This window comes from Ammodytes marinus (assembly GCF_949987685.1).
Source record: "Ammodytes marinus genome assembly, chromosome: 5".
In the NCBI taxonomy this organism is placed as follows: domain Eukaryota; kingdom Metazoa; phylum Chordata; class Actinopteri; order Uranoscopiformes; family Ammodytidae; genus Ammodytes; species Ammodytes marinus.
The window spans coordinates 27,217,936-27,242,415 of NC_137234.1; the positions used below are offsets into that span (position 1 = coordinate 27,217,936).

A 24,480-nucleotide genomic window follows, 5' to 3' on the forward strand; every position below is an offset into this window, starting at 1 on the left:
GGTTCAGAGAGCGCCTTGCATGGCAGCTTCTACCATCGGTGTATGAGTGTGTGTATGAATGGGTGAATGTGGTAAGATATGTAAAGCGCTTTGGGGCTGAGAAAATCGGCTAGAAAGCGCTAGATAAGTCAAGTCCATTTACCATTTGTTTGAGCACTACATACACACTCCATACTACAAACACTGCCTTTACAACCGACCATCTGACTGTAAACTAAATGCTAACATGAGTATGCTCAAAGTAAAATTGCCTAAAGTAAACAAAGAAACTCCCCTTATATAACTAATATATAGTATTTGTTTCCATCGAAAGACCAAAAACTGCATCTAAATCATGTTCTAATCACCACAGAAATCCATTACAAAATTGGATTTCTGTCGAGCCTCATCATACTGAAGGATTCTTCCGATCTACTTCACACTCAGGGCATGTATTTCTGATGTCCCAGTGGAGTGCAGTGCCGAGCGTCAAGTTGGATGGATCAGTGGTTCTGTAGAAAACCTGCTAAAACCCCAGTCAAGCCGGCCTGTCTTTACTGTCTGATTTCACTGCTGTTGTTACAGCGCAAGTAGACGCGCATCAACGCAGGCACGTACCGAATGGGCACTACAGTATATTCCTGCACTATGGAATCAAATAAATAAAAATGAATCAGATCTGACAAAAACTTCTGTCGTGTCCAAACACTTTGCATCTGACAAGAAGAAAAACTATATGGGGTATGGAACAGCAGGAGGAGAAAAGGAAGACTTTCTCCGACAGTTTGAAAAATGCAGATGTAGAGAAAAAAGAGAGAAAGAGCTGACTACCACTCCCTGTCAAACGGCTACGCTGGCTAACTACCGCGCCGATGGAGGGAAAATGTCCCCGCTGAGACACTTCCAGCAGCAATATAGCGCCACAAAGAAAAACAACACATTTCTCTCTCGACAAGAGTGTGTAGACGGCGTGACAAAACATCTTAGAGAGCAGCGACGCTTTGTGAACATGCTCGCAGAGATATACACTCAGAGAAAACGGCAAAAGCAAATCACTTAGCATTGCTTTTTCTTCGCTTTTAATCTGACAGGTGTCAGCCATGGGAAAGAGAAAGAGAAGGGAGACTTTGGAGTGCTCCCTTGTGTTGTCTTTGTCAATTTCAGGAAGGCGATCGGAACCTCTCCAAGAAGCAATAAAGATGTAGGGCGTGGTGTGTGTGTGTGTGTGTGTGTATGTGAGTGTGTGTGTGTGTGTGTGTGTGTGTGTGAGTGTGTGTGTTTTGTGTGTGGCACGTCTGCAGCAATTTCCTGTCAAGTGTTTTGAGTCGAGATGAAAGTGAAGGATAGCTCTCTTCCTCCTTTTCTCCCACCCTGCCTTCCTCTCCTTCTCTGACAATCTGTCTGAAATAAGGTCTGTCAAAACAAAGAGCACAGAGGATCAAGAAAAGAAAGAAAGAGAGAGAAAGAGAGAGAGAGGGAGGGAGAGAGAGAATAGGCGAGGCAGTTAAATTAGATCAAGTCAAGAAAATAGGAAAACTTATACGTTCATAGTGCATGAGCAAAAAAAAAGACATTTGGGGTATCTGTGAAGGGATGTCATTCAGTGGGTCGGAGTTGTGTTAAGAGAACATGCAGGGATGAAGGAGAAGAAACAAGCAAAGAAAGAAAGACGGATAAAAAGAATGGAATACAGTTGCCATAGATGTAACCCAAATGCAAAAGAACAGGAACACACCGAAAGAAAAGAAAGAAAGAAGACCACAGTGAAGACAATGATACAACTAAAAAACTTAGTAGAATATCCCTGCGTTCCAAATGACATACTTTTTCTTTTTACTACACTACATACTAAAGTACAGAATAGTATTAGGGCCACGTGAGAGAGAAAAAAATCAAATAATTAAGTATTTTTTTTTCATTATGTCGAGAATAAAGACGAATACTCCAAAATGCTATTGAAGTTAGGGGGCATTTATGTATTTTCAGCATACTACAATTGACGTGCATGTATTGGGACATCCTAAATCTTTTCCTGGCATACTAAATAGTAGGGAAGTATGGGTATTGGAATGCAGGGTATGACTTAATGAAGCAGCCTCAGACCAAGAGCATTAAAAACCCACAGGTGCACCATGACCGATCTCACCAGGCACACAGAAGGTCACCATCATACTTTTCACATTTCACAATCAAACTTTTTTTCCCCCTATACTGAGACTTTGTAATGGAAATACAGTCTCACTTTGCACAAAGGAGTCAGCTGCAGCATTCCCTAGAGAGGCCTCAAAGCTATATGCTAGCCCGGGGCAGGCTACGACCAAGGCATGGCTCAGGGCAGTGTTTGGAGAGGGGGGAAAATCTGTGGCAGTGTGTCCACCTTTATACTCCTGCCTCCTTTTGTCTCCCTGTTTTAAAAGGAAAAAGGTGAGCTATTGAATGTTCCCTACAGTGCTAAAAGCTGTGCCAGGGTTTGATGAAAAACACATTAAGCTTCCACATACAAAATACATGACAGGCAGCGCCCCGAAGCGGCTGCCGAGCGATGCCCGCGGAAAGGAGAGGAACCCTTTGACAAAATCCTTTTAAAGGGGTTAGCAAGAGTCCACGGCTGAGCCAGCCAGCTCCGCTAGACCTCGTGATTTTCAGAAGCAGAAATCTACTACTAGAGGCAGACAATTGCATTCATTTCATTAGAATGCGATTGACTGGGGTCGGTGATCACACTTCACCAAATTAAAGGTTTATACAAACGGGTCGTTGGCCAGCCAGCTCTTGACATTTATCTCTTCACACCTGGCTGTGACCATGTGGCATTTCACAGGGATTAATAATTACTTGTTTTTTTTTGGTCCAGTGTCGGTGTGCTCTGGCATTAAAAACAAGGCTTGATGATTTGCCCCTTGGCCGGCAGCTCTTGAATTTTTAAAACCTCCCACTTGTGCGGTTGTTACGCACCCTCGGCTGCATGTGACATTTCAAAGCAATCAATAGTTAGACGTGCCATTACATTCAGTTTCTTCGGGAAGAGAGTGCTGACATTAAAATTTTTACTTTAAGCTTCCCTGGATAGTGGAACACTAATCTGTCTTACTTGTCTTGTTTTTAACAGTTCAAAGTTTTTCAAAATGAGCTCAGGCAACTTACTTTTTTTGATAGAGCATAGTGTGCTGCATATGATCCAAAAAGAAGAATCAAGTTGTCCAGTATTAAAAGAATTATAATTTATCTGTAACCAGATCACTTAAGATGTATTCGTAGTAAAGCATATCTGTAATAGGCTTTTTACCCAAACTGCAGCCAAACATTAATACGAACAGATTTGTTTGACTTAAGTAACATTTTTGGATTCACCAGTTTTCTTATATTTGCCTTGTTAACCGTACACCCACTTCTTTTGAGCAAATTAATTGAAATACATTTTACAATGAGGTTAATATTACATTAATATTATTGCAAATTGATATTAAAATTGCATTATTGCCAATAGTAACAAGTGCATTAATAAAGCCAATAAACCTCTCCAATATTGTATTAAATTTGTCAAAACGAATCAAATAGACACGGTCGGTGCTGGCTTGTCCTCACCGGGCACATCTCATCTGTGCAAAGGTGATGATGTAGAAACAGACTATTTTATCATTCTCTGTGATCTGTGCACCCATGTACTGCTACTGGAGCGCACCAAAATTGACTTTCTTTGCAGTTTGCATAATCCGGTTGAAATTCATATTGGTTTTGAAGGGGTGGGGCTTTGGCTTTGGCATTCTCACTCTTTTTTAAGTTGGCAAGGAACGTATAGCAGGAGTAGACGTTGCTTGGAGTGACATCTGATTGTATCCTGTGTTATAGGCAACAGTTAAATAGGACTAACGTTATGCTTTAGCAACTTATCACAGAATTGTGTGTGGACGCAGGCGTGTGTATCATTGGTGTGCCCCGGTGTGCAGTGTGCGCTCATGCAGCTTTCTTTGTGATGTCCTTGTTAAATTAGCGTCCCCCACTAAAAAGATCCCCACTACACCACTACTGATGGGAGTTGGATGAGAAGATTAATACCATTCTCATGGCTGTGTGCTATATAGAGCTAAAGCCAGTAACTGGTTAGCATACATAGAGTACAAAGTATTTAGCACTTATTTTATTTTTATTTTTTTCTATATACTGTTATTATTTCTTAACTGCCCTAAAAAACACAATTGTAATACCACTACAGTTGTTATTAGTGGTTCAGCTGATTTTCAGAGACTTCTTCAAATCTTTAATTATGTTTTTGTCAGTGAAACTCGCTCAAAATGTGGTGCCAACCGATGATACAACTTCATTAGCAGAGTCATGCACACACTCCTGTGCAGATGAGTTCAAACTTATTTAAATCAAAAACTCACCACAAGTTAATAGAACAGTAGTCCTTACTGTGCAGCTCTATTTGTCATGAAGAATTTGCACCTTGTTCTGACAGCCTCTGTGAACTGACAAAAGCTCTTTGCTTGTTTAAACCTGTTGGTGAATTCTACTAATGACGATATCATTTAGAGAGATATGTTTTGTGACTCTCAGCTGGTGTTCAGCAATGTGCTGTGCGATGAGTGAACTTATATGTGCCTGAAGCCTTTTTCAAAAACACACATTTTTTCCACAAGCTAACACATGTTCTGGGAGTCTGGGAGGATTTGATGGATGGCATGATGGCCAAGTTCACCTTGAACAAACAAGCAAGGAGACCATAGATTCCAGACATGTGCGCGGCAGCCATTCAGCACACATATTAAATTTGACTGCGGTTCTTGCTAGGTTTACACAAGTATGATGGAGCTGGTGTGTCAACATCTATTCAGTGTGTAAATATTTGCCAACAGATCAATTCCTTTGAGTAATTTATGACGCCTCGTGACTTTCTGAACAACATGACGTCTTCCTGCAATGTGCTGCGGCGCAGACAGGTTTTGAAGTATAGCAACCCCCTTTGACAGAGATGTTCTGGCTTGTGCTCACATCATCACAGTGAGAGCTCAGTGTCTGTGTCTGCTAGGCCAGTCTGTCTTGTGCTGGGCTTAGTGTTGTGAGGGCAGGGGCGCCGCTGGGGCTTCAGAGGTTGGTCTTAAGGCTTTGTCCACACATCACCACAGCTGATTGCTCTTCTGGATGCTTGGGATTCTCCGCTAAGACCGGGATTACTGCTGACCCATGTTGGCTTCCCACCTTTACAGAAGCCACTTCGGGGGTTCACCCCGTGTGAACTTAGACGCCCCAAGAGAATCGGAAAGATGTGAGAGAGTACTACAGTATGTGTATTTTTTAGGTTGCTCCCATAATACAACCTTGAACAAAAAAGCAGTTTCATCATAAGGGAAAGTGTGTACGTGTGCATGAGGACACACACATACACTGAAATCATCTTAATATTTGTACATAATTCTCTATATTAATGTATTCAAGTTAAGACTGTTCAAGTTATAGTACTCAATCCTTTGACTGTAGTCTGCTTCCCTGTGGTGTACTTAAAGAAAATGACTATATACTTAAACTAACTTATTTGCTTTATAACTCCAACATAGTCCTCTAAATAACTACATACTATTATGTTTAACACTTTGGTTTTTGTAACTATTAAACAAACAATATGTGATGTCCCTGACATCTACACTACATTGCTTTAGGCAGTTTGTGTTCCCGTCGGATGGAGCAAGGCTAGCTGTTTCCAGTTGCAAAATGAGCTAAGCTAACCAGTTGTTGGCTGTAACTAAACATTTAATCCACAGTGTGTTTATTTGTATCAATATTTCAATGTAACTGGTAGGAAAGCAGGTAAAAAAAAAATTCTCGAAAAACTTGAACTATGCCTTTAATGGTGTTAAAACCAGGGATGTGCACAACAATTTGATTAGCTATTCTAAACAATTGAAAATGGACACTGTGAATATTCACTGCATAAATAATGTTTTATAATGGAACATCTTTAACTTTTAAGTTCATATTTTTTTTAAATCTAACTTCTTTGTAAAGGTCCAGAATTTTAAATAATACATCGCCCTATTATACGGCTAGCTATGATTTTGATTCAAAACTGAGTTCTGTTAAAAGAAGAGACACTAAACCCATTGTGGGATCTATAAATTGACATGTGAATGGGAGACACAAAACCTTTTTTTGATCCTCGGTATAAAAAAGTTCTCCCCGTCACGATGTCCGACAACTCAATAGCTGACATTTCTGTATACAGTACACTGCACAATCGAGCTTTTTCATTCTACAGCTCAACTGCTAACATTCCTGTCTACAGAGCACAATCAAGTCATCTCATTCCGCTATGAAACAGGCTGAAGGTTCCATTGTGTCAGGGTAGTTATTAGCCCCAGAGACAGACAAGCAAGCCAAGAGAGGAGTTAGGGCTGTCCGTCAGCCTCCAATGTCTCCACACAGTAGCCCAAACCCAAACTGACAACCACACACCACACTGACAGCACACTAACAACACACTATTGTTCTCGCGCGAATGGCCAAGGTACAACTTAAAGTGCCCAGCCTGTGTGTGTGTGTGTGTGTGTGTGTGTGCGTGTGTGTTTGTGTGTGTGCGTGTGTGTGTGTGCGTGTGTGTGTGGCATAAAGAGAACACATAGAGACAGCCATAAACTGTGAGCCTCAGTCTGTTAGTTACACACAGTAGCAGCAAGATATAGATAAGCATTGGTCCATTTGGAGAAAAACTTCTAACACAGTACATTTTCTGGAAATTTTTCGAGAGACTGATTATAGGCAAACAACCTGATGCTTACTTATGTCCGTTTTGGGGAAAATGAAAAACGTTACAAATTAAGCATTGGTGTAGAAATGCTGTACATCCCACATTGCCCTTGGAGTAGTCCTGCTCACTGCTATGCAACACAATGGACAATTACAAACAGAGATATTAAAGGGTAACCTAACACTAATAATTCAATTATATTTATAGCTATACGTTGCTCAGTGGGCGGAGTAAACAGTTCCTTAATCTAAAGGATTGGTGGCTGATTCCCAACATCCTCTCAACAACATATCAAAGGTGTTTTGAGCAAGCTGCTAAATCCCAATGCTTCCGATAGCCAGCAAAACACAGTGGTGAAACATTTTAAATTATAGGGTCAGGAATATAATAACTATGTAGCGTGGCCATTCTGAGGATTGGTCACGTCAAAACAAATAATACTGTCCTACCTTGATTTGGGGGTAACTTTTGGAACTACAAATCCCAAAATTGGGGGCTTTAGAGGATGTTAACAGGAAGCGTAATGCCATGGAGTCAGTAGGTTATTTTTAGGCTACATATTTAGCCCCATTTTGTTTGCCAATATCTGTATAGGCCTAAAATTGACCAAATTCGAACTATTAAAAGTGAATCGTTTTCGTTTGCAATGTAGCCATGGATGTACAGACAACTGTCAAAGGATACTGAAGAACGCTTGATAATTGAATAATTGTCAGGCAAGTTCTGGAATTATAAAAGGAGCATGTTTTTTTTCTATCATGTCCGTGTGGATTTATGGACATTTATTCGCACGTGATATTATTATGATATCTGTGTGCTGTGTGAGTCACACTAAATCCAGAAGTATGCGTTTTGTCTGTGTGTGTTAAAATTACCACAAGAAGGAGAAATCATTTGAATGCAAATTGCTGCACTGAAAAAAAAACCTAACTTTTTCAAGAACATCTGAATGCATCTGTTAAAAACTTGGAAAGGGTTAGGGCAAGCAAGCTACATTGTATTGAGTGAAATTGAAGCCATGGCTTATCATCTGGCCAATTCCATGCAATGTTCCAGTACACTACACTAGTATTATTGTTATCTTCACTGAGGAAAAATTGAGAAAAGTCATGACCCGTTTTGATTGGAAAATCAAAACTAGATGAGGAATAACATGGAAGCTTGTTTGGAATCGACAACATAGATGGAAAAGATAATGGTTAAAAGTGAGGCTATTATTTCTATTGTCTCACATATATTGTCATCTTACCCATCCATCCTTTTTTTTTCTAATAGACATGCAAGTGTTTGACACACACAAACACACACACGCACAAGTATGCTGAAGCACATCGCTCAGCTGTGTCCTATCATGCACTCCTCCCCGTCTGTGCTATGCTTGAATTTCTCCATGCACACACACTCGCGTTCACACACGCACACACGCACACACACACTCCCACACACACACACACACACACACACACACACACACACACACACACACACACACACACACACACACACACACACACACACACACACACACACACACACACACACACACACACACACACACACACACACACACACACACACACACACACAGACTCTCTTGAGAAGCTGAGGCAACAGCCTGTCCCTCTCAGGGTGCTATACAGTGGATGCCTTCCAAAAATATCTCATCCCCTAAAGGCACAGTTCACTCAAAAGAAGTCTGCTGATGTTTTCCAAAAAGGAAGGAATTTCAAGCAGAGTGCAGCACCAAGCATGGTCAACATGCATCTGGTTTAATGACAGAGATAATGAGAGGGTGTTGGGATTAAGACGCCCTAAATGCTCTGCCCGATGTGGAAATGAGAATTTCACCACATTTCGCATTCATCAGCTGCCAGTTTGACACAAGCAAAAATTGTGTGTGTGTGTGTGTGTGTGTGTGTGTGTGTGTGTCTGTGCCTGCTTGCCTGTGCTGGATTCAAGATGCCTTCATCCTGTCATTAACCTCTCAGCTTGTTGCAATAGCCCCCGACAAATGGCAGTAGGGCACGGGTAGCTCTAATGATGATAGTGTATCTACACTCTGTGCACTGATGGAATCTGAGAAATTTTGGAGCGCTTGGATATTATTTATTCATCTATTTGTTTTTTATGCATCTAATTCTTTTTTTTCGCCACTAGCACCCGGCTTCAGTCCAACATGAGAGGGGAAACAGTACTGCCACGTCAAAAATGGAGTGAGAAGTGAGAACCCGCAGAGGAGCCATCCCAAGTCAACTCTTACCTTCTGTCGGATCTCTTCTTCCATCTTAATGGGGGAGCCGAACTCAGCGACCTGCCTCACGCCCTCGCTGGCATAGCCTCCATACTCCCACAGCACGTAGCTCCTGTGGTGAGATGCACCAATCAGAGCAGACCAGTGGTTGGCTCGTCCTGGGAGACAGGAAGCAGGAAGAGAAAAAAAGAAGAAGAAATTAAGATTTGAGTGGTTCAAATTATGTTAAGTAAAACGAGAAGAGAGTACGAAATACTAGCGGACTGAATGAGAAGCTATAGTTGTCTGCCTGACAATCTTAATCAGCAATCACAATTTTCACTTAAAGGTCACCTATTATGCTCATTAGCAGGTTCAAAGTTGTAATTTGGGTTTCTACTAGAAACTGTGTTCATGGTGTATTGTCCAAAATAAAACGTTGTATTTCTTACAGTGGAGGTAGTGCTAAGTAAAGTTGGAAATGATAATGATGTCATTAGCAAATTTTATAAATCTGACTCGGGTTTTTTAATACCGGTTTTCAGAAAGGTGGCGGTGGAGAAAAAGTGATGGTGTGTTCGTTTCATACTTTGGGAGTCTGGAGTCACATAGGGGACCCATATTAATGTTGAAAAATTAAAAATTGCATTTTGCATAATAGTTCACCTTTAACCTTTTTTGTTGGCTGTTGTAGTTTTGCATACTCACTTGGGTAGTCTTTGGGATGGACTTTCTCTGACCAGTTGCCGTAGAAGGTGACTTTGTATTTTGCTGTCCCACATGCGCAGCACTCGATGGCAGGAGCTTCTGTGGCTTCACCAGGCACACGCTCTGCAGGGAGACAGGGCGACAATGTGACAATACTCACAAACACACACTCATCGATAAAGATTTAAGAAAAAAGATGCACAGCCCTCATAAATTATTGAAAACTCAGTCAGAGGGGTGTCAGAGCTTTGACACAAATGCACACTTGCATAGATTACCAATGACTAGAATTAGGAACAAGTTGCAGTGTCAAAAAATCATATAACCGATATAAGACTGGAATTCAAATGACACATTAGCCTTCACGCAGACTCATTAATATTCAAACATTGGCCGCGGCCACTGTTTTGCAAAGATATGTCAAGGGGAGAATATTCATGAGTTACCAAATTATTCCAAAGGAATTCCGACTTGACATCTTTGTTATAGCGGGATGAGATAGCAAATATAAAACCGGGTGGGTTGATTGGCTTGCGTAATATTTCGGTTTGGAACAACGTTTATTGGCATGATCAAAGTTCTTTACAATAACCCTACAGCCATGATTATGACAAGTGCAAAGGAGGCAACAATTCAAATGTGGAATAATCTAACTGTCATGGTCTGTCTGTGTCTTGTCTTGTTTTGGTGGTGTCCCTGTGTTTCCTGTTTTAGTTTGGTATGTCTGTCTTGTTTCTCCCCATGTCCTGTCAAGTTTCCCCCCTGTTTGATTACTGGCCTCGCCCTGATGTGTTACACCTGTGTCTCGTTGTCTCTAGTATACAGTATATACCCCTTGTCGTTCCTTTTTTCTTTGTCCTTGCATTGTGGTTTGTGGTGAGTTCTTGTCCTGGCTGTTCCTGTTCTCCATTTTCTCTGTGTTTTTGTTTACCTGGACTTTTCGCCTGTTGGCCTTTTTTGTTGCATTTTGGAACTAATAAATTACCCTTACTTTAACCGTCTCCATCTGGGTCCTACTTGCCTGCCTGCTACCGTAACAGAATGCAAGGACAAAGAACAAAGGAACGACAAGGGTTATATATACTAGACACAACAAGACACAGGTGTAACACATCAGGGCGGGGCCAGTAATCAAACAGGAGGGAAACTTGACAGGACATGGGGAGAAACAAGACAGACATACCAAACTAAAACAGGAAACACAGGGACACCACCAAAACAAGACAAGACAAAGACAGACCATGTTCAATCTGTTCAATACAAAAAATAATGTAAAACGCATTATGAAAAGTCTGCCAGCTTTACTGCTCCCAAAGAGGATGAGAAAAATTGGATAGAACAAGGGATAATAGCCCCATGATGAGCAGCCAATGATGAACAAATTGAGCAGCCAAACCATGGGGAGAGTATAAAGGAGATGGTGAACACCTGACATTACCTTTCTCGCACAGTCGAATGGTGAGAGAGCCTTCATCCTGGAAATAAATGATTCTCTTCTGGACAATACTGGCCCTGGAGTCAAGAAAGGGGAAGAAAAAGGAAGAGGAAAAAAAATTGTATTAATGAGAGATTTGAAATAGGAGCGGAAGTTGGATACTGTGAAGGTGGCAAAATAAAAATATATGAAAATATTTGGATAAAACTGTAGTGGGTCACTTTTCAATACCATGTAATGCCGGGATATAATACTAAAATAGAGACACAGAGTCGAGAACAGATCTTTTTTCACAGCAACACTCACAAGTAGTACTCCAATAGTGATGCATTCCGTTGATAGAGGTTTAGTAGATTTCTTGCTTGGGACAATCCCACAAAAAATGTTACTTGAAATATATAGCCGCGCCATATAAAAATGGCGTATATAAGGATTATAAAACTACTATATTTCTCGAAGCCGTTTCGTGTCACAGCAGCAGCGAGGTCTTCATACGGCAGAGAGACATTAAAATGGGATATGAGACTGTGCTGAACAACACTGGCTGTGGAGACAAAGGAGGGACTGGGGACATTAAATAGGAGTTATCGGTTATATTGCCGCTATAAATCCTACATATGGTGCAATATACCCTGCAACACGGGCTAGAGTTCTTGGGCTTCAAATTGAAAAAAACAAAAGTGAAATATACAGTACATACAGTACTATTGTTGAGCTGTCCTTGATCGTTTTAATGTCAATTCTGCTATAATTCCAAATGAGGCAAACGGTCATCAGTCTTAAGTTTGAATAGGCTCCTTGGAAAGAAATGTTTTCCGTCCTTGTGTTCTTATTTCCATTCTTCACTTTCTAGTCAATTTGTGCGTCGGTTTGCGAGTTTACTTTATTTAGAAAATTGGCCAATTACAGTCCATTAAACCTCAGAGAAGAAAGACAGTAATAGAGACATGTTAAGGAGGAAACAAGTTCTAACAACATTGCTGCATATTTCTCTGGTCCTATAAAAGGGACAAAATTATAGATATTTTCTTGGAGTGCACAAATTGAAATAAGGAAAGGGCGCTCGAGTCATGAAAACAAGTTTATCCTTTACCCTGAAATTCTGAAACTAGTGTTGAACTCCAAACTCACGTAATTTCCACTAGGGTATTCATTTTGTAACCATGGTATTAAAGGTGGAGTCAGCAAATCTGGAGAACGCTTCTTGTCAAAATCTGTGAATATGTCCTTACAATTCGCTACCTGTGTGTTCAATGTAAAACGCTAGTGTTACTACACAGCCTAGGATCTGTACATTGGTATGTATATAAAGGGTAGGTAAAGAAAGATGGCCCAGCATAGCTAGCTACATGCCCGTTTACTTTAACTTCCAAGGGGCTTCAACAAACAGATAGTATTTTAAAGTTTGCTTTAAAGCTGAAATGATTGATTTATTTTTTTGAATTACATTTTTTTTGCCACCATAGAGTCAAGCTGCTGCTGCTGCTGCTATTGCGGACATGGAGGTGTTTTGGAGGTGCTTTGTTTTGGTCTCCACCAACTCCTGAGAGTAGTTTCTGGCTATTCAGCTGTTAAATGCTCCAATATTTCCCAGAGCAGGTAATGTGTAGTTGTCTAATTTGAGCTGTGAGGCTCATTTGTGGGCTGGAAAACCAAAACAATGAAAGACAATACAACTCAATAAAGCTGAGGGGAACTGCAGTGTTGGCCAATAATGATCTGTGGAGAACCCCTTTCACATTAAACTTAGTCATAAAATATATTGTTAATACAAGAATTATAAATAATTCAGCTTTAAATTAAAAATAAATGTACTGTGTCTATATGGTGCGTGTATCCTGCAAATATGGGCTAGCCATACATTCATACACACTAGACACCTACTTCTACAGTTTTTGCTTTTTTGAAATTACTTATTCCCACAATTTATATAAATAAAATTGTTCCATCGCTACAAAACTGTCACACCCCGACGACACAGCACTGTATTGCATTTCTGATTCGGTGCACCAATTTAAACAGAACCTACAGAGATCTTTTAACACGCTGCATGACTATCTAGTGGACCTCAGGCTTGTTTGTAATACAGACAAAACCAAATATATGTGTTTCTCCAGAGTAAGAGCTACAAATTTAAATGATTTTAAGCCCAGACAACGCACACCTCCCGCTCTGACAACAGTTGGATATAAACATTTAAATAAATCGCCCGTCTCCCGTCACCAACCCCCGCTCCTGTGTTCCCCACTCAGCAGCTCATTTCTCCTCTTTGTGACTGAAATAGCCCTATGGTGATATAAATCGTAGGACTATTATCATACAATCAAACGTTCCCCGAGAGGTAAATATGCCTTAACCCCAGTGAAGAGAATACTTCATGATTTCAGGTCCTCCTTTAGCCAATGGGATGAATGGTCATAGCGTCTCTATGTGATGCCATCAGGTTAATATGCGCTTTCCCTGGGCTTCATATATGCCGCGGAGGGATTACATTGAAATGAGTTGAAAACCCCCTGCGTGGAATGAAGAAGCACACGGGTACCCTTTGGCAACAGCAGCGAACGCCAAAAGCCCCTGACCAAGCAGAGCTTTTCAACGAGTTCGGAGTGAGACTGTGTTGCACACACACACACATACAGACAGACATGTATCCTGCTAAAGGATGCCATAACTAGGACCTGGAATTGAACCACCAACACCGTCACTACTGAAGGAGCAGTTTTTTCCTCTTTTGTGTTTTCTTGAATACTCATTGTGTCCCTCGCCCTTATCCAGTCAATCAGAAAAGACAGATTAACCATATTCTTTAAATCGATCACAGAGGCTTCCAATCTGCAGCTTTTCCCCTCACACACTTGAGATTTGATCGCAGCTTTCTTTGTTCCCATTGAGGGAATGGGATTGTGTGATTCAATCAGCACCATGCTCTTCCCTTTTAGATTGAGACTCCCACATTGCCGCACATTGGCACAGCCAGTGCAGCTTCTCTCTGGAGATGTCCGCTCTCTGTGAATGTGTCTGTCAAGCAGCACAGCATCCCACAGTTCTGCTGCGGTGACATGCCTCTGACACTTTGCGTTATGCTGTAAATGTCTGGCAGCAAAATGTAAAGCACAATCCTAGAAGAGCAGACTCCATGAAGATTACACTTGAAAACATGTCAGACTTTTATTTGTCTCACACTCTAACCTTACAACAATGAATACTTCAAAAAGCTATATTTTTCCACCTGATCTGTCACACTGCTATTGACAGATTCATTCTAATTCCCTGTACTCCCATTGGCATCTCGTCCCTCATGCATGATACAGTATATATTCCACATCTCAACATCATGTCAGCTGTCTTCTCCTGTGTGTATCGTGACGGCTTGGACAGCACTCCCTGATATCTCTTCCACGTCCATGCAGAGAGCTCCCCTAGAGAGCAGCTCCTGACACATTATACAACTGTGTTACTGGGAGACTTTGAACTAATTGACGAGGATGAAGAATTTCCTTCTTTATAAGAAAAATATGAAATCCATAACGTGATTCTTCTGCATATTGATGAGAATCGGGTCAATAGGTCAACAAGGGGTCTGTAGAATATGAATAAAGATTAGTTTGTAAAGAACCAATTGGGATTTGTTTTGGGTACAGAAAAGGCGGCAATCGATTGATGCTGATAACAGCAAAAACATGTTGGATGTATGTATATATAAAGATAGAGTTTTTTTTTAATGAGGATGGATAAACGCCATCGCAAGTTAAACAGAATATGATCTGTAATTATATCAGGGTATCTATTCAACTCACGATTCAAAAAGATTCACAATACTGGTTTCACAATAACATCGCAAAACTCAAACCATCACTATTTATTGGCAAACAGAACAAAGATTCCACATCAAATGAATAAGTGAATATTGCAAATAAAGAAAACCTCTTCAAACAGGCCTAATATGCACAGGCTTAGTTACCGTGTTAGCATCATAACTAACATGACACCCAAAATACACCTGAGGCTGATGAGAATATCAATATTTGTAGGTACTTGGTCATATAGCAAGCACTTAAAATAATATCATTTTTGACCTGATGATGGAGTTAAATAAAAAATGTATTGAAGTTATTACAATTAGTCTTAGGGGTGACGTTTATGTTTTGTAGTGGTATTGGATGAAAAGTCACAGGGTAAATATAAAAGGGTTCACCTTCTTGGTACCATGAGCATGGGTACAACATTTCATGAAAATCCAATGGTTTTTAGAGAGTATTTCAGTCAAGACCAAAATGGCTGAAAATCAACAGACGTCACATTGGTCTACCTTAAGGCCACATCACTAGCATGGAAAATGAGTGTGCACAGGACACTGTACTTTGAGTTGGCTGGCTTTTTCCATTCTGAACCATGGTTTTTGCTCAACGTGCAGGGGGGGGGGGGGGGGGGGGGGAGATTGCCTTAGTCTAATGGTCACATTTTACCAGTGTTGCTGAGAGGTCAGAAGGCCACACAAGTCATTAGCAATTACTCTCAGGAAGCCTACATCTCCATACAAATTTCGGGTAAATCATGCCAATAGTTGGCGAGGAAATTAAGCATCCAACTGAAAATGAGATCGACAGACTTTTTTCAAATAAACTTCAGACAGGGAACTGCCGTGATTGGTTCAAAATACTTACTGTGTAATAAAAACCAGAGCATAGCCCGCCTCATCTAAAACCGAATTGCTGTAAAGTTGATTGAACCTAAATTACCATATATTTCATTTGGGTTGCTAAATATTCCCCACTCTTTTCAGATGCTTTACTATCTTGCCACTAACTCCCCAAATTACAATGTTAGAAGCATTTTGTGGATTTGGGTTTACAGGGGCTTTACATAGCAACCATTACCCAGAGAGTGATTTCTGACAGTTGAGCATATACTTGAACTCCTGTATTCCTGTGATCAATCCAAAAAGTCTTTCTGTGTGTGTGACTGCTTAAAGACACAACAGTTTAGATCCTGCTGTCAAGCCACTTCTACCAGTCTCACAGTATGACTTGAGTTGTCACTGAGTGAGCAGGCGACGGGTGGGCCCTTCCTCTTCCTCAAGCCCTGCCAGTAACACATCAGAATGCTGATGGCAAGATCTGTTGGGAGGGCTTATGTGAGGGGAAAATGTGATGAACCAAAACACTGCAGGGCAAAGTTGGAGCCCTCCTTATCAAATATAAACCTGATAAGGACATGAGAAGTGATCAAGAGGTCACCAAAGCCTAGATTGGAAAACATTCCATCTCTTTCTATTCATCTGCTCTTGTCTCTTTTTCAGCCGTGGGTGCGAACGTTGCCAGACTCTGAAATAATTTTCAGGAGTTTTGTTAGAGATGGAAGACCAGATTTGGGCTTATCAGAACTAGAAGGTCCTTTGTGACCTGAAGAGAAAACAAACAAACAAACACGAACACACAATCTTTCACATACACAATCTCCTATGTCTGTATAAATAACTGTTGTGCAAGGCGCGAGCAAAACGTTCAATGGAAAAACAAGTCAGAAATATAAAAAAAGTTTCTGCTGAAAAATCCTCCTCATAAAAGGTGCCGCAGCTGGATGCCGCTTTGAAGATGGAGAAATGAGGACATCTGTGTGGGTGACTGTTTGCCCATGAAAGAGAAATTAAATTAATTTGTTTTCTTTCTATACTGTCTCTGAATATAAACACACCGTTCTAGTGCCAACGGTCTATATCCACAGAAGCTATCACACGTTGGAAGATCTTTTTAGAGGTCTATATGCATGAGTGTAGTTCAATTGTTTTCTGTTGAACATGATTGTAGAACCACATATCAGTATTTGCAACTCAATTGTTTGCTTTAAAAGGTCATTGATTACCAAGAATAAGCAATGATTTTTAAAGTTGCACGTAAAAATTGTAACAATGACTATGTGTAACCTGAAGGGTACTTTAATGTCGCTTGGTCTCAATTTCAGGTTGCAGATGCATTTTGTGAACATTGATTAGGCTGCCAGAAAAAAATTAATCGCATTCCGTTGATCTAAATTGAATCTTAAGAAAATGTACTTAATAAGTGTTGAACATTTTGGACATTTTAGTCCAAATCAGTGAATATATTTTCTCACAATCCGAAAAAAGACTGTATTAACACCAGATTACTTTCCAGCGCACACACTGCGGATTGGTAGCAGACCTTAAAGAGATATTCACTGATTTTGACAAAAAGTGATTTGGAAAAACTTTTTGGAATGAACTTAAATTGGATAAAAAGCAAATTCGATGATGGATTTCTATTCAATAATGTTAACAAAAAACAAACCTAGTCACTGGTTGAATGGACCGGGTTGAAATGATTAAAAACACACTTGAGAAACTGAATAAAATGTGTGTCTATGGTAAAAGCTTGGTAAAATTCATATAATAGACACAGAGTAAAGGCCGTCTTCACTTTACCTTATAAGACGCATTAGTATGTGTTACCGCTTGTGTAACAATGACTAAATAGTACACTCAGTGCGCGTTCATGCCAGAATTGCTGTTGGCTTGTATGACCTGAGCCAAAACCTCACACAGGAACAGCAAGAAACACAGTCTCAAAAATAAATACTGCAAAAGCTAAATATGTGTCAGAAAAGTTAAAAACATGGTCGACACAAGCGTTGACTCCTTCAGCGCCCGCAGGAAAGTTTTTTGCAGCTGCAGGTTCCCCTCTGCCTGGGGCTACATGTTGTTTGAAGGCAGACACAGCTCCACAGGATAGATGACAAGAGTAAGGGGGGAAGAACTTGACCAACTGAGGAGGAGAAGGAGGGGGGGAGGCATGCAGGCCTGACACTTCATGCCTCCAGGAGAAACTTTGCACATTGTTTCCTGGAGTTTTCTGTCAGTTCCACTGCCAGTAAGGCCGTAGACGAGCCGAGATAGCACATGATGGAGAGAGTGCTATTTTTAAGTTATTTTAGGCGAGACACTGCAGGTGAATATATAGGTAAAAAATTGTATTCATAGATATCATGATACTTTGGCAGTTGAATACAGACATTAACAGTATATTATGTGTGTATTGCTTTTTTTCAGATTTAAAAAAAATAAGTATTCAAATTTGTTAGAGTTAAGATATTTCTTTCAGTTTTACAACATATTTGAGTCCAAAGTTTTGACCGGACAAATTTTGGGTATACAGCCTATTTTCGTTTTATAAATCAGAAAAATACTATTTACAGGTCAAAACCAATGGTACAAATGCATTTTTTGGCAAGCTTTTGAGAAGAAAATGTATCATAAATCAGACAATTGACAACATATGAACACATCATTAAAGTGGTATCAATTATCTAATTCAACTCACAACAATAAAGCACATGAGAATACTTTCCCATTATGTCAAACTATTCATTTTAATATTGGCTTTAAACCTAGAGTCTCAATCTCTAGCTAATCTGCTAATAAAAAAACGAGTCCCTCTTTTTAAGTGCTCCAGCTGTCACTGTCAACAGCTTTGCCCTATCATCCTACTCTCCTAACAAAAATAATTGCCTGATTTTAAAATAGCAGGTGCTCAAGTTGGCTTGGAGGCCTTTCTAGAGTATTCAAAAGACCAATGAGATTTCTATAGTGAGAGAAAATAAATGCTGGAGCACCTCCAAAATGTAAGGAGATTTGAAGCTTCTTGGAATGAGCTGAGAGGAATGTGTGTTTGACTGTGCTGCACTGGCAACGTGATGTCTACAACAGAGAGAGGAACAGATTGGGGAAGATACAGAGGAAATGTAGGAGCATTTAGTTTTGCTGATACTTTCTCATCTACATTGGGTGACGTGGAATCTAAGTGGGAATGTGCAGCAGCTCTGGTTTGAAGACCCATAGTTGGGAGTTTCATGCTATGTTTTAACTCGAGTCGACATTCACCCGGAAGACGTCTCGCAAAACCCAGACCACACTACCACACTACAGCTAATTTCTCAGATAAAGGGGAAAAAACAGTCGCTTAGCTTGCTTGCATTTCTTTTAACCAATCACAATCAAGCAGCAACGGTGTGTCCTTGCAGAACTTTTTTCGATGGAAACATTTGCATGTGAAGAGGTTGGCAATGGAATGGCTAAATCCCCACCGGAAACACCACACAAAACTATTAAAGATATGATTCCCATGTGATGTTAGTTTTAGTTGCATGAACATGAACACAAACAATCAGAATTTAACCTCATACACATTTAACCATTTAAAAAAAAATTGGATGTGAACCGCATTTGCAGACTTTTTATTGACGTGAAGCTGTGTGTGTGTGTGTGTGTGTGTGTGTGTGTGTGTGTGTGTGTGTGTGTGTGTGTGGGTGTGGGTGTGCAGTTTCATCTCTTTTATAAATTGTACAGTCCAATAGCTAGATACTAGTTTAGGCGATGTGGCTGCACACACACAAACACACACATACGTGCACACACATTGTTTCCCGTACTGAGAGGGAGCATAAAACGGCACAGCACGGAAGAGGAAGGGAAGGATGAAAAGCATCCACAGGCTTATCTCAATTATCTACACCTGGTAGGCCAGACTAGTATGAAAGAGACATTTTCACTGAAGGGACATTTTAGACCACAGAACTACTGAGCAAAATTTCATCCGCTGCTTGACGGCAGGATTCCATAGAGTTCCCCTAGCAGCATAAAAAAAACTGTTTCTACGAATGAATTTAAATGAGAACCAGCAGAGAGCGGCTAGTTAAGGAAGACGACAGAGTGAAGCAGTAAGGCGTAGTACACGTTAGATGAGGTAATGTTAAATCTTTATCTTACCTCTGACAAAAGTGACAACAATACGAGGTGAATTTGCATAGCAGATGTTCCCCTACGCAGGGATGGATTTATTGGACTAGCAAACACTGGGATGGCTACGTGCCATCTGTCATAAGGCAGCACAGATAAATTAAAGAGTAACAGCTAGGAGTGTACTGTGGAGGTAAGGGCAAGTTATAGCATCTCACTCACAGGAGGAGGAGTAGATGTGTGTCAGGGAGGTGACTCCCTTTGGGAAGTCAGCAGAGGAGTTGGATATGAGAGAGAGAGAGAGAGAGAGAGAGAGAGAGAGAGAGAGAGAGAGAGAGAGAGAGAGAGACTGAAAGCAGAACTGTGGAGAAACATGGAGCGAGGCAGAAAGACTGAGAAACAATTTCAGAGGCGTGTTCTTTCCAAGTTTCCATCGGCTGTTGTTTGTGCTCATGCTGGTATCACAAATTGGACTTTACACATGGTGTTGTCTTTTTTTAAATAGCTATTTGTAAAGAAAAGAAAATATGACATTTGGAGAATAATAAATTGTAGTCACAACGCTTAAAAAATCAATCCCTAAGTCAGCCTTGATTGGAAAATTGAATTTTTTCAATTTTTTTTTCAATCATGTTGTGATTCACAACAACATGTTCAAAGTAAACTACAATTCAAGTTTGCTGTTGTTCACACACCTAGCCCTAATCTGCAGAAAGAGTTTTCATTTGATTGGCCGCATTGGCATGCTAGCCGTCATATTTGTTTCTTTATAGCAGATCAGTTTAGACGTTCTCAAATCTCCATGGGGAGGAGCCCAATCAGGGCCAGGTTCTGACTGCCTTCCTGTCCGTTAGTGGAAGGCAGCCACTGATTGGTTCATTTAGTCGTCAACTAAGTCTCCAGTCAGACCAGGCCCTCCCCACTTTTTCTTCCGTTAGTAGAAGGCAGCTCCTGATTAGTTCATTAAGTCATCAATCTGGTCAATCTCCATGAAGATTGGAGAAAGTCCAGACTGATTTGCAAGACAGAAAAAAATTTGCAGCTCCCGAAATGTAGGCTGGTGTCACCAAGCTAGTGGAACGCAGTGAAGTCTGTGTTTATCCCCCTGTTCACTTTGATGCTCACGTCACGATGAACGCATTAATTCATGATGTTTTGTTCTCAAAGGAGCCACATGGCTGTCATGGAATTAAGAAAAAAAATTGTGAGGTAGAAAGCCAAAGAGAGAAGGAGACTGAAGCTGTCTTTCTTATTACAGGGACCGTTTAATGAGTTCACGCTTCAGAGAAGAGGCAAAACATCATTAACAGATAACCATCAGACTTGTCTTGTGTACACTTCAGAATAGCTTTGCGTCAATTCTGGATGAATGCATGTTGTGCATTGGACTTGAGAAAAGATAATCAGTGCATCATCCTTAGAAGCCTATTACGCTCATAGTTTGGGTGTAATGTGTTTAAAGTCAACGTTTTTTATTGTCAGTTCTGATTTATGCAATACAGACATAGATCAGAATCGAAATAGCGTTTATCACTGGCCCACGGTGCAATAGGAACGATAAAAAAAAATTAAAAAAATATAGAGCAGAATAAGATAAACATAACCTAAACAATATTTACATTAGATACATTCTAAATACTAAGTTGTGCAAAGGATTTTTTGTACAATATAAAACAGTATAAAAATAGAATAGAAAAAGTAAGTTTAGTAAAATTGCAATGTGCAATGTGATGAAAAGAATAAATATCATGACCATAACCAGACATGACTATAATCGTCCAAAATGTGTTTTCATGCATTTTAATGTCAAATAAATTGGACCTCGTTTTGCTTGTAATGCATCATCACCTCAGAGCCGGGTGGAAATTTCTATCCATTATGTAATTTTTCGACAATTTTGAAAGACATATAGAGTAGGTGTACTATTACCTTGAGACCAATTTCAGGAGTGTCGCCTGTCAGGGTGTATTTGTGTGACATTTTGCAACAGCATTACCAACAAACAAAAGCGCAAATGGACGTATGGTCTGATGGCTGGGATGAACAAAAAAAGATCCTTTTTATAGGTGGTGCATGTGGCTAGTGTGCCTCTACCAACAAGTCAAGGCTGCTCAGAGTCTACATGTTTATATTTAGCCTGCTTTCTTTTAAATAGAGTCACATCCTATGTTAGCCACATAAGCTTAAAGTGATAAAACCTCAATGGTGGTGGTTATAACTTGTATTTCATCAACACATGCTGCTTTAAAATATACTCAAACACAATATACATATATTGACTAAATTACTAAAAAAGCTCTTTCATACGTATCTTTTAGTTTCTATGTTGCAATTTCCTATTCCTCTCGAATCGTGATATTCCTATCATTAATATTCATAGCATATACACACTGCTTCAGTTACTAGCACACCACTGGTCCCACAAAACCATCCTGTTTACGAGGAAACACTCAAACCACTGAAGGAATAATTGTCTCAAAGCCTTTACAATGACCCTGATAAAACAATGTAGTAAATGCTCAATTCAATACATTTTTTAAAATGTTGTATTTTCGTCCAGATAAAATACATTTTGGTCCAGATTAAAAATACAACAACAATCCTTTAATCTCAGCATTTTTCTAGAAGTTTTTGCTGCCATCTCAAAACCCCCTCACATAAAACTGAGATCACACACACACACACACACACACTCACGCATACACACACACACACACACACACACACACACACACACACACACACACACACACACACACACACACACACACACACACACACACACACACACACACACACACACACACACACACACACACACACACACACACACACACACACACACACACACACACACACACATTATTGATGTGACAGTGCAGGACAGTCACACCTGCTTCAAACCACAAAGTGTCCCCCCCCTCCCCCCGTAATCATCATATGTCTCTCTTAGTTGTAGAGCCGGTCCCTTTACACAAGCCTCAGTGTCTCATTGCTTCTGCAGAAACACCTGACATTAGCTTACTCAATGTGTTGCTAATAGCCAATAAGGACTACCTGTAAAAAAACAATAAAAAAAACAATGACCATGCCAGGTTGCAGTGTTCATTGGTAGTGGAGCGGTCCAGATTTCTGCCTTGTGCTTTGTGAAGGTAAAAAGCGCCGAAACTGCATATCAAAGTGCCCCTGCTATTGTGGAATGATATAGCTTGCTAGATGGATTGTTTTTTATATATTAAACCATTTTCCATCAGTGCTATCCATAATCCAAAGCACATGGTTTTGAGATGTATTTATTTTCTTTCGGGCAACTATTGATTAGCATTCATTTCGGCCACAGAGGGAGAACTAACTTGCAGAGAACTTGACAGCTCCCGAGTAAAGTCATCCATCACAGTAAACCTTATCTCTACTTCATATCTTGTTTTAACACTTTTATCACTAAGCAGGAACCAATCCCAACTCAGTATTTTTAGGTATCGGCATCTGAGAAGAAAAACACATTCAAATGATCGTTTTGCCTGGAATGATGCACTCTGGCTTTGTTTTTTCATCCAGCATTGCAGACCAGTTGACTTTGATTGAGTGGATTTTGAAGTTTTAGAATGTTTTCGAAAGCAGTTCATGCTTGCAACTGCCTGTGCGGTAATTTGATTTGAAAAAAAGCACAAGATGGATTACATTTTCACGTGATGAATGTATTACCTTAAGAATCAGCAAGTTTACTTTGATATTGTGTGTTCATTCTTGCACCCCCTTTGGACCAAAGCGGCAGTGTTTTTACTATGGCCAGCTGTTGTTCCTGGGTGAGCGTACCCAATGACAAAGATATTAAGAAAAGATATAAAAATAGCATTCTTTGCACTGCTGCTCTTCTTTGCTGTTGCATGTTATTTATGATTATCAGAGGAAAGATGTGACTGTTTCAGAAATATTTAAAAGTTCCTTGTGGCACCTTTAAAGATGGTAGGAGTATAGGTTGAAGAAAATGAAACTCACTTGAGTATAACACAGCCAGACCCAGTGGGCGGTGCTGTCCATAACACCTGTATCCTGGTACGTCTGCGAGGAGTGCTCTCTGTCACTGCGGGGGCACAGTTGGTCATGAACTGTGTGTCGTCTTCATCAATGATCTAGAAACAAAAATAAAAGAAAGATTTCATATCGACATATTCCGAAGCAAACATTGCTTCTTATAAAATATCACCGTGTTCTTTCTTAAGTCCACTTTTCCCCGTAAATGATTTTTTTCTTAGCAGATCTCTCTTAGCAGTAAACTGCAATGCTACATGACGCAACGGGTACTAAAATGAAAACCACAAGAGCCCTTTTGTTACCGTTACTGTAAGTGCCATGTTCAATATGGTTCAATATATTCTTGAAAACAAAGGTTATTTCTGGTAGTGCTACAGCTAGAAAGCCTGACCAGAGTGGTTAAAGGAGTAGGAGGCAGACTCAAGAAACTGTGTCCATTTCATCCCACATGTGATTTATTTACAGGTGTAACTAAAAGCGATGTACAAAAAAAATTAAAAAACACAATAAACTAAGTAACGTGGCCTAAATACAACTCTTAAAAAAAAGGAAATGATAATAACTGAACATAACACAAAGTGCACACGGCTACACCTTCACCC

At 40.1% G+C, this 24,480-nt stretch overlaps 1 protein-coding gene across 1 annotated transcript in view; it reads right to left on the reverse strand.

Annotated features, from left to right (window-relative positions):
* Positions 1 to 24,480, reverse strand: part of LOC307250235 (spondin-1-like) — an 83,043-nt gene that overhangs the window by 43,360 nt on the left and 15,203 nt on the right. The window contains exons 3-6 of the mRNA XM_080027261.1: positions 23,843 to 23,976; positions 11,098 to 11,171; positions 9,660 to 9,782; positions 8,982 to 9,130 (exon numbers count right to left, since the gene is read on the reverse strand). Of these exons, the coding sequence (XP_079883387.1) occupies positions 8,982 to 9,130; positions 9,660 to 9,782; positions 11,098 to 11,171; positions 23,843 to 23,976 (480 nt within the window). The remainder of the gene's footprint in view (positions 1 to 8,981; positions 9,131 to 9,659; positions 9,783 to 11,097; positions 11,172 to 23,842; positions 23,977 to 24,480) is intronic.